Raw genomic sequence first — 14,326 nt, 5'->3', positions numbered from 1 at the left:
TAATACAAGTACTGTATGCAATCTCTTTATCATGGAAATTGAATTTGCAAATGTAGAATTACATACAAAAAACTACATTCAAAAATAAAACAATGTAAAATTTTAGAGCCTGCAAGTCCACTCAGTCCTACTTCTTGTTCAGCCAGTTGTTCAGGTTAAACAAACTTGTTTGTATTTGCAGGAAATAATGCTGCCCGCTTCTTGTTTACAGTGTCACAAGTGTTCTCTTGGCACTGCTGTAGCTGGCGTCACAAGATATTTACATGCCAGATGTGCTAAAGATTCATATGTGCCTTCATGCTTCAACCACCATTCCAGGGAACATGCATCCATGCTAATGATGGTTTCTGCTCAATAACAATCCAAAGCAGTGCAGACCAACACATGTTCATTTTCGTTATCTGAGTCAGATGCCACCAGCAGAAGGTTGATTTTCTTTTTTGATGGTTCGGTTGCTGTAGTTTCCGCATCGGAGTGTTGCTTTTTTTAAGACTTCTGAAAACATGCGCCACCCCTCGTCCCTCTCAGATTTTGGAAGGCACTTCAGATTCTTAAACCTTGGGTCCAGTGCTGTCGCTATCATTAGAAATCTCATATTGGTACCTTTTTTGCGTTTTGTCAAATCTGCAGTGAAAGTGTTCTTAAAATGAACAACATGTGCTGGGTCATCATCCGAGCTGCTATAACAAGAAATATATGGCAGAATGCGAGTAAAATAGAGCAGGGGACATAAAATGCTCCCCCAAGGAGTTCAGTCACAAATTTAATTATGAGCGTCATCAGCATGGAAGCATGTCCTCCATAATGATGGCCGAAGCATGAAGGGGCATATGAATGTTTAGCATATCTGGCAAATAAATACCTTTCAGTGCCAGCTACAAAAGTACCATGCAAATACCTGTTCTCTCTTTCTGGCGACATTATAATTAAGAAGCAGGCAGCATTATCTCCTGTAAATGTAAACAAACTTGTTTGTCTTGGTGAGTGGCTGAACAAGTAGGACTGAGTGGACTTATAGGCTCTGAAGTTTGACTTTGTTTTGTTTTTGAGTGCAGTTATGCAACAAAAATAATCTACATTTGTAAGTTGCACTTTCATGACAAAGATTGCACTACAGTACTTGTATGAGGTCAGTTGAAAAATACAATTTCTTTTATCATTTTAATAGTGCAAATATTTGTAATCAAAAGTAATAAACACTTTGATTTCAATTACAACACAGACTAAAATATATTTGAAAATGTAGAAAAACATCCAAAATATTTAATAAATTTCAATTGGTATTCTATTGTTTAACAGTGCCATTAAACCTGCGATTAATCATGATTAATTTTTTTTTAGTCAATCGCGTGAGTTAACTGTGATTAATCAAGAGCCCTAGTTTACATAAATATAAATTAGTATTAATAAAGATTTAGTTATTACTAATCAATAGTATGCTATGTGTATGTAGTAACAGAAAACTTGTAGAAAGTCACTGAATTTACAATCACTTTTTAAACATAGTTATTGACTTCTGTAAATACTGGGTTTGATTTTGAAAATAGTGTGAACTAGTCAGTATTATGGACTAATGATTATTTTATAAACAAAGCTGTTTTGATTTTCAAAAGATGAAAAAACCCAGCAAACAACTTTTGTTGTTCCTCTAACTGTAAATTACCATGTCTTTTAAACTAAATAAATTATTTGGATCTATTGCTTGAAATCTTGGCTCTCTTGAACTCAATGGCAAAACTTCTGCTAACATCAATGGGGTCAATATTTCAATCATTTTATTTACATTACATCTGAGAAAATGTATACCAATTTTCATTCAGGGATACTTTTTTCAGATTGAGTGTAAAACCTCAGAAATAGTTTTATAATATAAAGTCTAGCACATACTTATGTATGGCACCATTCTCTGGTAATGCAAAATAAGTACTATAATTATGTCTACACTATGTACAAATACCTACTGAAACCTATACATTACTTCATTTTATGAAAAACACAAATAATACAGCATACATTGTCTGGGCAAACAATTGTATATTGCTGAAAATCAAACATGACAGCAGATTGATTTAAACATGGCTTGGGTTTGGTGTGTATTGTATTGTTGAGGGGGAACATATTTGTTTTCTGAAAACTATACAAAGCCAAGCTTTTGATACCTTCTTCATGAAGATACAGACTGGCTACGGACCAACAATGCATATATGATTGAATAGCTCAGGGACATGCAAAAGGGGGGCAAGCAGGGACTCAGGGCTCCCCCTCCCCCAGTAATTGGCACAGAACTCCTCCAGCCCCTGGGCTGCAGCGGGGAGAGAGAGTGAGCTCCTCTGGCCCTGGCTGGAGGAGCTCTCTCCTTCTCCCCTCCGTGGCCCCAGGGCCAGAGGAGCTCTGTGACCCCACCACAGCCAAGTATTGTGGATACATTTATTCAGAGGGCTCCATGACGCATGGATTTTCGTTGAAATGGTGAGTGCACTGCTGTTTATTTCTATACATATAATGTATGTGTGTATATTGATGTGGTTTAATGCAGGGGTCACAGCCCATCAGAGTAATCCACTGGCGAGCCGTGAGATATTTTGTTTACATTGACCGTCCGCAGGCATGGCTCCCCACAGCTCCCAGTGGCTGCAGTTTGCTGTTCCTGGCCAATGGGAGCTGTGGGAAGTGGTGCAGGCCGCTGGGATGTGCTGGCCGCTGCTTCCCGCAGCTCCCATTGGCCAGGAACAGCGAACCATGGCCACTGGTAGCTGCGGGGGCCATGTCTGCGGATGGTCAACGTGAACAAAATGTCTCGTGGCCCACCAGTGGATTACCTTGATGGGCTGCGTGCCGAAGGTTGCCGACCCCTGGTTTAATGTGTATGTGTTTGTTTAACGTGCCCCTCCAAAAGCGGTCAAATTTAAATTCCTCCACATGCCCTTGGAATAGCCATATGGTCGTCATCCTTTTTTTTTTTTTTGCTTTAACTATTTGCAGCTAGGCATAAAGAATAAGGTTCATTTTCAGCCTTGTCATCCAGCAATAAAATGAAGGCAAAACTGGAGTAATGAAACCATCAGTCTTACAGCAAGCTGCTTTGAACATTCAAAGGCTGCCTCTGTGCTTCAGGTTCCTGCTGAGCCAATAAAGAGCCCTCTGAGGAATTTTCACACCTACCAACCAAATCTCAGCGTGCAGCTGTGTTATGGACTCTGGAAATAAACAAGTAATAGGAAACTCTAGAAGCCATCACCCAGTAAATTTGCCGTGATAAAATACAATTACTCGTATCAGTAAAAATCAGAACAGTATTCTTGTGGAGTGACATATTTTGAACGTTCCACAGTAGTTTTCTTTTTGACTGCAAACTGGAGAATTCAGTGGTGTTTTGATGACTCCTTTCTTTACAATGAAAAGGTGTCTTGGGCTCTACAATAGCCTGAGGCCATAAAGAACCTTATTTTTATCATTTGGAAATGTATACTAATGGCCCTATTCTGTACTAGTTACACAGGGGGAAAAATACCTCGTGAAGTTCAATGCAGTTTTTGTCTGAATAAGGATAATAGGTCTATATGGAAGGAGAATATTGCTGAATTTTAAAGACTGCTTTTTGTATTATCCAAAGATGACTTCCAAAATCTACAGCATGTACTGATACCAGAAGTTCTCATAATTCAAGAAAATGTTAAAATAAATGCCCAATCCTGGCCCTGCTTCTGCCAGCTTTGTGCCACTCCAACAGCACAAAGAAGCTGGAAAGCCAGTTGTGGATTCCAGGTTTACATTGATATAAAGGTGTCCACACACAAAGTTGCACTTGTTTAACTAAATTGAAACATACCTTTAGTTAAACCAGTGCAACTTTGTGTTTAGACCAGGCCTTAGTTTTTGTCTGTCAAGGTTTTTATACCATACTCATCTAGATACTCGGATTCCATGGTGATAAGCACTTTACATAAATATCATATAATTATGCATGTTGCTTAGATACATTTTAAGAATTTTAAGGCCTGATCCTAGCAAACCCAGAAATCATCAAAGCACAAAGTAGTCTTAAGCAATGCCTCCTTTTTCTTGGCCTTGCTCCCGACATACTTTCTGTGCTGGGATTTGGGGGGGGGAGGGGCACATAATGCTGGGTATGCTGTCAATGCCACTTAGAGATTTTCCAACATTTATCTTGGTTTAGCTTATGCCTGTAAATTTACAGGTGCAGGTTAAACTGATATTATAACCAGTTTTAAACAGATATGATTATACATACACAGAGTCACACCAGTTTAACAAAATTAGGTTGATGCAACTTCTGTGTGTAGACCTAGCCTAAGTGTGTAATGTATCTGTTTGTTTACCACTTTGAATTTGGTCCAGAAGTAAACAAGGAGCAAGTGGAATATATCCATGCTGGTGTCTGTTGCTTAAGAGGCAGGTTGTTGAATGATGAATGCATTGTAGCTTGTGCGTTTGGTGTCCACATTCACCCCCAAGCAGTGTGAATTGCACTTTTCCAACATGGAAGTAACTATGGCATGGCTGACAGTGGCAAGGTCCTTCTTAGAGAAGAAAGGGGATAGTATTCTTTTGGAGAGCCAGAGGTGATAGAAATTCTTTCCATATTTGGTGGAGGCAGTGGTTTGATTCCTCTGGTTATGACATGGAAAGAACCAGGACTGTTGACATGGCCACCAGAGAAGACTGGTTTTTGTTTTGTTTTAAAATGTAATGGAACAGTCTACCTTTCTGGGAAAATGAGGTATCTGCAACCAGCAACTATATTCTCTGAGTATTCAGGGCCTATTTTGCAAGTAATTTGAATGCAGAATTTTCATTGCAGTCAATGGGAACTCCATGTATGGAGGCTTACAGGATGAGACCATTATAGGTACTTTACAGTTACTATTCAGACAAGGCCCCATAGGGATGCCATGAGGGGGAAAAATCTGAGAAACCTAATGTGTAATTAAAAATCATTTAAATCTCATCCTGGACCACAGACAACTAAAATGCTTTAATCATAATCCTGTGGTTATTGCATGACATCACTTACAGATCAGAGTTGTGGTTGTTTTGGTGCCTTAATTGTGGATTTCTTATATTAACATGTTTGGATTTCTTAACTGTAAACTTAACTCTGAAGTTTCTGGTTTATAATAGTTGGTTTTGAGATAATTACTACATTTTATCCAATATGACGCATACGACCTTAATTCTACCTTTCTCTCAGAATTCATACAGCATGCTAGAAGCACTGGATAATATGTTCATCGGATGCATTGAGTTGTAGCTCACGAAAGCTTATGCTCAAATAAATTGGTTAGTCTCTAAGGTGCCACAAGTACTCCTTTTCTTTTTGCGAATACAGACTAACACGGCTGTTACTCTGAAATCTTCCAGTTTTATGTTATATACACTTATGTATTATTTACGTCATGATCCCGCCTTTCCATCGTTAGTACAGTGTGTAGGCTGAACAAGATTTGTCTTCTCAACAGTCTCTTTTTGCCACCTCCATTATACTATTTCCCACTGTTCTATGTCCTCAGCTGCCAATATGTTTTTATCAAATTGAGTTTTACCAGCACCATCATACTTGATAACTTTACATACTACTTTTTATAATGACGGGTTTCAGAGTAGCAGCCGTGTTAGTCTGTATCCGCAAAAAGAAAAGGAGGACTTGTGGCACCTTTAGTCTAACTGTAGCTCACGAAAGCTTATGTTCAAATAAATTTGTTAGTCTCTAAGGTGCCACAAGTCCTCCTTTTCTTCATACTACTTTTTGTGACACTAAATACAAAAGCCTTCTTTAAGTCCAGGTTGATTATGTCTTCTGTTTCACTTCTGTCAGTTTCTTTTGTCAGTCACATCAAGAAATTAATCAGATTAATTCAGCCTGACCTTCCTTTTAAAATCTATATTGCATTCTTTAACCGTCTGATTCTTTCCAAGTATCATCTTATCTTTTCCCTGATCAATGACTGTAGAGTCTCTCAGTTCTGAGGTCAGTCCTTTTATGTATGCAGCTACTCAGTTACTTCTTTGACATTTCTGAAATACGTTGGTCAATTTATCCTCCCTTTAAGTCTTGTAGAATTCAAGGACTACTTTTCTCCCAAACCTACATCAACCAGATATTTTAGAAATGGAAATATATAGGGACAATTTGGAGTTTTAAGTCTTTAATTTTAAAAAAGTCACATTCTACACTACACTTTAAATTTTACTGTGTACAGTATTTCTAATTAATCATGTGTCTCTTTTCAGAGTAAGTAATAATATTGTTCTTAAAAAGAGTTCCCACATCATTAGATTGATAAAATTGTATAACTATTGTCTTTTTAAGTTACGGAGTCTGGTATGTAGGGCCTGTAAGGGAATGTTTATGTACAGTATCTCTATATACAGACCTTTTTTGTCTGTGTTGGAAGAAGGAGCTGACTGAAAGAATCTGACATAATCTTCCAAAGAAAACATCTGCTTTTAAATATATTTGTTTGGATTCCAGTAAGCACACCTAGCACATGCATAATTAGCTTAAACTACAGAGTTGCCTATTGAGAGGATGTGTTTATTGAAATAAGTTATGCATATTTCATAAAGAGAAAACAGGGACAGTGTTTGGTCATTTTTTTTAAAATCCACAAGTTTAGATTTAAAATATGCTTTTGTAGTTTAAAGCATGAATTTTTTAATTTTTAAAAAACGAAGTGTTGAGAGGAAGTTTTATAATGTATTTAATCATTTTAGTATATTTAACATGGTTTTTTTCTAAACTTGGCTTTAATCTAGAGATCATTTTAAAAAAATCTTATGAGCACTGAAAATGTTCTAGCAACTGATAGCGTTTGGAAAGATAATGTATGCATTTAGTTTTAAATGTTCTAATTTAAAGAATTAATTCGGATCTTATTTTTTAACTTTTACCATTTTTCTATTACATATATTTTCTTTAATGTATATAGTAAATCTTCTTTTGTATGTTAGTAAGGTAAGAACTGTCCTTAATTCAGACCTCATGTTATAAATCTTAATTCCTGAATATCTGATTAGCTAAAAAGACATTGGGGTGTATGAACATTTATTTCAGCCTAGGCAGTCCCATCCAAAGAGACAAGAAGAGATGGAGACTCAATTAGTATGCTTTTCCCCCCACTCACGCTATGCCATATGATTGAAGTGAGCCAGAAATTCTTATACAGCTGTGGAATATTCAAAAATGAATCCCTACTAGTACTGGATTACTCGTCACATGTACCTTCAGCATTAAATTCATATTTCTTAGGTGCTGAGACAGTCACAGCTGGGAATAAAGTCTGTAACACAGCACTTTGAAGCAAATTCAGACCTGGTTTTAAAAATGCAGATCTCATAATGCCCATGAGAATTGGGCCTGGGTTGAAATGGATACTTTGGCTCCTGCTGTCTGGGTGAAATTATTTGAGATCTAACAAGTGCTCCTGTGCATCACACTAAACTTGGTTTTATTCAGTACTGCTCCCCTAAAGCCAATCTCCTCACTTACTCTCCCAATTTCAATCAAGTTATGTCTTGTGACATTTGGTTATTTTGATAATAATTAACCCTCAACATTTCATTGTTTCTTATATTTTTGTTTTGAAAATATAATTGCACTGTAGGACAAAGTATTGGGAAAGAGTACTAGTGGTGTGGACACCAGGGAGACAGCTTTGGTTATTGGAAACTAGGAGGTAGTTGAGATTTTACATACTGGGGAGAGGATGTATCTTATCTTTCCTTCTAAAGGACATATCAAGTGGGGTCCCACAGGGATCAGTTCTGGGGCTGGTTCTGTTCAATATCTTCATCAGTGATTTAGATAATGGCATAGAGAGTACACTTATAAAGTTGGCAGAGGATACCAAGCTAGGGGGAGTTGTAAGTGCTTTGGAAGATAGGATTAAAATTCATAATGATCTGGACAAACTGGAGAAATGGTCTGAAGTAAATGGGCTGAAATTCAATAAGGTCAAATGCAAAGTACTCCATTTAGGAAGGAACAATCAGTTGCACACGTACAAAATGGGAAATGATGCCTAGGAAGTAGTACTATGGAAAGGGATCTGGGGTCATAGTGGATCACAAGCTAAATATGAGTTAACAGTGTAACATTGTTGCAAAAAAAAGCAAACATCATTCTGGGATGTCTTAGCAAGGGTATTGTAAGCAATACATGGAAAGTAATTCTTCCGCTCTGATTAGTGCTGATTAGGCCTCAGCTGGAGTATTGTGTCCAGTTCTGGGCGCATTTCAGGAAAGATGTGGACAAATTGGAGAAAGTCCAGAGAAGAGCAACAAAAAATGATTAAAGGTCTAGAAAACATGACCTATGAGGGAAGATGGAAAAAAATTGGGTTTGTTTAGTCTGGAGAAGAGAAGACTGAGAGGGGACATAACAGTTTTCAAATACATAAAAGGTTGTTTCAAGGAGGAGGGAGGTAAATTGTTCTTGTTAACCTCTGAGGATAGGACAAGAAGCAATGGTCTTAAATTGCAGCAAGGATGGTTTAGGTTGGACATAAGGAAAAACTTCCTGTCAGGGTAGTTAAGCACTGGAATAAATTGCCTAGGGAGGCTGTGGAATCTCCATAATTGGAGATTTTTAAGAGCAGGTTAGACAAACACCTGTCAGGGATGGTCTAGATCAGTATTTCCCAAACTTGGGACACCGCTTGTGCAGGGAAAGCCCCTGGCGGGCTGGGCCTGTTTGTTTACCTGCCGCGTCTGCAGGTTTGGCCGATCACGGCTCCCACTGGCCACGGTTTGCCACTCCAGGCCAAAGGGGGCTGCAGGAAGCAGCGGCCGGTACGTCCCTCAGCCTGCGCCGTTTTCCCCAGCCCCCATTGGCCTGCAGCGGCAAACCGCAGCCTGTGGGAGCCGTGATCGGCCAAACCGCTGGACGCGGCAGGTAAACAAACCGGCCTGGCCCGCCAGGGGCTTTCACTGGACAAGCGGCATCCCAAGTTTGGGAAACACTGGTCTAGATAATACTTCTGAGCACAGGGGACTGGACTAGATGACCTCTCGAGGCCCCTTCCAGTCCTACCATTCTGATATTCTACCTTTTAGGCAAGGATGAAAGTGATCTTGAGTTTTTGGGGAGAAGTGTTTGAATTCTTCATTCCCCACACTAGCAAGGCACTAACTGCTCCAGTTCACCCAGTTCTACCATTACACCCACCAATACACACGCAGTATGACTTCCAGAGTTGCTGAGCATCCACCACCTCCTGTTGAAGTTCAGTGGGCATCCCAGATGCTCAGCACATCTTAGAAATCAGGCCTGTTAGCTTAATGTTTCTGCTAAAAAAATCAGCAGGGAAATAGATCAGTGTTAATGTTTAGGGTGGGATTTTCAAAAGTGCTCTAATTCCACTCCCACTGATTTTGGATTATTTTTTGTTTAATGTTCTGCCACAGGTGTTTACTTTGTTATGGATTGCTGACTGGATGGTGCACCACTTCTGGAAAAAAGGAAAAGATCCTGACAGTTTTTCTATCCCTTACCTTACTGCATTGGGAGATCTGCTTGGAACTGCCTTATTAGCTATGAGTTTTCACTTCCTATGGCTCATTGGTGATAGAGATGGGGATGTTGGAGACTAATCATTCAGATGGACATATTAATTGTTCCCAGTAAATTCAGAAGAAAAATAGGAGACAACTGCTTACCATTCCAGTCGAAGGATTTCAAAACAATTGTTCAATTTAGTATGGGTAATTAAGGTGGCACTGATATTAAATTACCTTAATTTTTTTTTAAATGAAAGGTGGAACAGGAAGGATTTTATCTGATTTTTACCCTGAAAGTGAGGACTGTTGTCAGTTGAAAACATCTGACCAGATACAATGAAGTATAGGCTGATTGTTTGACAGGTGTTTTGTATTAGGAAAAAAATGGAGCATTTAAAAAAGGAAAATCACGGGATATAATATAAACCAGAGCTTTCTTTAATGACAATAAATGAACAGTGAAGAAGGGAGATGAAAACAGATCAGTGGCTTGTCTTAACATTTTTGCCCTCACAAATTGGGTATGTATTTCAAATCACAATGCAAAAAGGGTTCATTGAGTCAAAATAGTTTCCTTCTCACAGACACAACTACTTAATTGATGATGTGTCTTTGCCATTTTTAGGATTTCTCCAGTTGCCACAAGCTGAATATCAATAATAATAATAATAATAATTTTAATGATTTGAGCCCTAATCCTTCAAACATTTTGACACATGCTTAACTTTACGCACATCAGATGAACTATTTGCATATACTGTTAAGCTCTTCGAAAAGTATTTGCACGATTGGGCCCTACCACAGGGTAGCAAGAGAAGCAACCTACTTCTTTTGCCCTTGGTACCTATCTAAATCAATGGTGTAAGCCAGGGCTTCTCAAACTTCATTTCACCATGACCCCCTTTTGACAACAAAAATTACTACACAGCTCCAGGAGGCGGGACTGAAGCCTGAGCCCACCTGAGCTGCCCTGGGCGTGGGGGCCAATTCCAAAACCTGCTGAGGCCAAAACTGAAGCCCAAAGGCTTCTGCCCCAGGTATGGGGGCCTGTAACCTGAGCCCCGCCACCCAGGGCTGAAGCCGTCAGGCTTGGGCTTTGACCCCAGGTTGTGGGACTTGGGCTTTGGCCCTGGCCGGTGGGGCTCAGGCTTTGGCACCGAGCCCCAGCAAGTCTAATGCCAGCCTTGGCAACCCCATTAAAACAGGGTCATGACCACCTTGGGGTCCCAACCCACAGTTTGAGAATCACTGGTGTAAGCAAACACATTTAGCATGATGCTGCACTAATCTATATTAATGAGGATAAGCTAGAATGAAGCTAGTTTTCTGTTGAAAAATGTACTTTTTGTTGGCAACTGGAGAGGCTTCTAGTATTAATATTAAAAGTACCGTCACAGCATTGACATTTATTATGTACTTTAAGGTTGTGTCATTGTTTCCATTACAATCATCGGTTTTCAGGTATTTCAGTTGTAAATATTTACCCTGATCAAAATTTGGGGTGTATAAGATTATGTTGCTTCTTAGACTTTTAAAATGTATTTGAACTATTTGAAAGTTTATGTAAACTTTTAAAAATATAGGGCCAGAGTGTACCATCCACTTTTAAGCAGAAATCACCATTGTTGTTAATAAGGATTTCTGTTTAAAAGCTGTGGCAGAATATGGCCTATAGAGAAAGAAATTACTGGCTGAATGCTTTCTTATATTTGTTTAACTCAAAGCTTGAACCATGAAGTTTGGCAAGTGATTAGTCTAATTAGTAATTTGAAAAAAATATAAATTGTACAGATGATATTTTGAAAATTGGCTACAATTCATGCACAGCAAATGTATCTAAAATTTAAAAATCCTGGTGGACATCCTAAATACATAATTACATGCATCATTCTGTTAATTGTGTAAATACTATAACCAAAAATTTCAAATTTGGAGACCTAAAATTAGACACCTAAATCCACAGATAGACTCCCAAGTCAGTGTATTTCCTTATCCTGCAACCATTTATGTATATGATTTTATGCATATGAGCAGTCTCTCTGGATTTAATGGGACTATTCAAATTCATGAAGTTACATTTGTGCATAAGTTTTTACAGAATTGGGGCATTAGACACTTAAAAAGTTGGCCTGACTTGCAAAGAGCTGCTGAGCATTCTCATCTCTGTGGAAAAACAGTGTGTTTGCACATCTAAAAATAAAGCCAGGTCCTTGGGTGCCTAGACATGGATTTCGATGCCTAACTCATTTGAAAATTTTTACTTGATCTTTTTTCTTAAAATTATGACTACCTAGTTGACAGATTGGAAAGGATCATAAACCTGTTGTCTTCTACTTGTGTGGTAAAGATGAATATCACTTTAAGTTCCCTGACTTTTGATAGTTTGTATTAATGTTATTTAAATTAGTTTATTGTCATGTATATTGTGAGAAATATTTTATAAATTGTTTAAAAATGGGATGGTTATAATTCACTTTTTGTTTGACTTCTTTAAAATGCTATTTTTATTCTGTGCTATAGACCGAGAAATAATTACAGAATTTAATTCTGGTGGAACTACCTTGTTGAACTACGTTGTCGTGGCAAACTTTTTTTATTGGAGGAATTACTGGATTTTAAAATCCTAACAAATGAACTGCAAAGCTCTTTAAACAATAAAAAATAGTTTCTTCACTGCATTGAGATACCTGAGTGAATAGTACTTATATAATGTATGTTTGTATTGTAGTATTTATTATTTGCTGATGGTAGCACCCATGATGTACTAAGAGTTTTCCAGACAAACAAGAAGGAAAGATCCCTTCCCTGAAGAGTACACAGTCTAGGGAGACACAGAGAAGGTATGTATACATACCAGTCTGGGGAGACAGCCCTGTGCTAAAAACAGCAGTGTAAGCATTGCAGCTGGCTCTCAAGTGGAGGGGGTTGGGTGATGAGGTAGGGTGTGTAGGTCAGAAGCAGTGAATGGACTTGGCAGGAGGGGAGCTGTGGAAGCAAAGATGGTGGAGGAACTCAAGCATGAAGGCAATGAAGAGGGAAGCTAGGGGATTTGAAGCGGAACTGAGAGAGACAGAGGAAGACTAGGTACGCTGACAGGGGAATTAGCTCAAGTGGTAGAGTGCATGCGAGAGGCAGCAGGATCAATGCCCACATTCTCCAGTGGCAAGGGAGCGACAGTACCTTCTCTTTGATTTAGTTGGGGATTGGCCCTGCTTTGAGCAGGGGGTTGGACTAGATGACCTCCTGAGGTCCCTTCCAACCCTGATATTCTGTGAGGGGTGGAGGGGAGGATATTGGGTTGATAGAGCAAAATGAGTATCTTTTGGAGGCAGTGAGTGCAAGGTCCAGAGAGGTGAGGTAGTGCCAAGGAGCAACAAAGCCCTTGCTGTAGTTTAAAAAAAAAAAAAAAAAAAAAGCAGGTATTTGCAGAAGAAGAAAAGTCTGGGGGAATAAATGGTGGGACCCCCTGCACTGTTTTCAAGAAAGAAAAAGGGAATGGGCTTGGAAGGGAAGACAGATGGAGGAGGAGAGAATGAGGGCATTGGGGGAAGAGGGAGTGGGGGATTTGGAGGGAGCATGAAGGGTGTAGGGTGAGATAGTAAGGGGGGACAGATGGGTGAGGAAAAATGAGGTCGTTAGGGGAAAGGGAGAGGAGAGTGAAGGGTTAAGAGATGTTTGTGCTGAGAGGGAGGAAAAGTTGGAGATCTGGAAGCAAGAGAGGGGGAGGAAGTGATTGTGGTGAATGGGAAGATGTACGAACCTGGTGGGGTGGGGTAAAACAATATATAGTGTGAGGGCCTCAGGCAAGCTTGTGGTAGTTTTCAGAAAGAATCTTTTTATCCCCATTTTCTGCTGCATGGGAGCAGTATGGAAGAAGAAACAAAGGAGTTGTCGGGGTCCATACCATCCTTCATCCACACAGGGACCGTATGCATGAGGTCCAATTTTGATTCTGGCATTGTTGAATTCTGTGGTAGGAAACTGACAGCTCTGCAGTACCCTACTATTACAGGCCCAACTGGCCACTCACTAGGCTGCTGTGAGGCAACCCAGCCACTGGGTCCACAGGTGTTTTAGGCTTCAGAGCCTGGATGGAGCACACCCAATGCCCCACTCTGGGGATCACTGGGCACAAGCTAGGGGTATAGACATTCTGTCTAGCACCCTTTCCTGAAGCACTATCCTGCTGCCTAGTCTCTGGGCTAAGTGCTGGCCCTTCAGACTCTCCCATGTCTTACACACACCCTCTTTTGGAATCCCACTGAAGGTGAACGCTCTCAGAAGGCATGTGGTAGCTGCAGCATATAGCACAGAAACGCTTTGCCTCAGATGCTAACACCATTGCTCTTTTACTTAACAGATGAAGACTACAGATTGTTTGGAAAGCCATAAACAATCCTAATACATGCCCCTCACTAGCTCACCCTTCCCTGGTGGGGGGACCATCTGTATTCAGATGCCTCATCTGGCTTTTAGGTGCTGGATTGTTCTCCCTCATCTTGAACTGGAGAAAAACAGCCAGGGAAGACCCCAAATAGAGCAGCTCCAGTCCTATAATCTTCCAGGAGATTCCTGGATCAGCTTTCCCAGGGGATCAGAGACCTCCAGTTGGCGACTTTGTTGCCAGGTGACTACTCCTCTGATAAACCAGTTTGGGATGGGAGTCAGTCAATTGTTCAGATCTGTTCCATTTCAATGGGAGAGCAATCCAGATTTAACAACCTGCTATAGTCTGTCCTGTATCACTACCCTGTTGGAATTTCAGGCCAATATGGAGGGAAACAGCCATTAAAGAAGGCCCAAGGGC

The 14,326-nt window shown here is 39.8% G+C and overlaps 1 protein-coding gene across 4 annotated transcripts in view; it reads left to right on the top strand.

Annotated features, from left to right (window-relative positions):
- SLC41A2 (solute carrier family 41 member 2) overlaps positions 1 to 12,201 on the top strand; it is a 99,961-nt gene extending 87,760 nt beyond the window's left edge. For all 4 annotated transcript variants that reach the window (XM_084649849.1, XM_084649848.1, XM_084649847.1 and 1 more), the window contains one exon: positions 9,427 to 12,201. In XM_084649849.1, coding sequence (XP_084505975.1) covers positions 9,427 to 9,612 — 186 coding nt within the window. In that variant the 3' untranslated portion in view covers positions 9,613 to 12,201. The remainder of the gene's footprint in view (positions 1 to 9,426) is intronic.
- Positions 12,202 to 14,326: the final 2,125 nt, after the last annotated feature.

Source organism: Lepidochelys olivacea (assembly GCF_965140295.1).
Source record: "Lepidochelys olivacea isolate rLepOli2 genome assembly, chromosome: 1".
NCBI lineage: Eukaryota > Metazoa > Chordata > Testudines > Cheloniidae > Lepidochelys > Lepidochelys olivacea.
The sequence above is the reverse complement of the archived record's forward strand: the minus strand, read 5'-3'. Positions and strand labels throughout refer to the sequence as shown.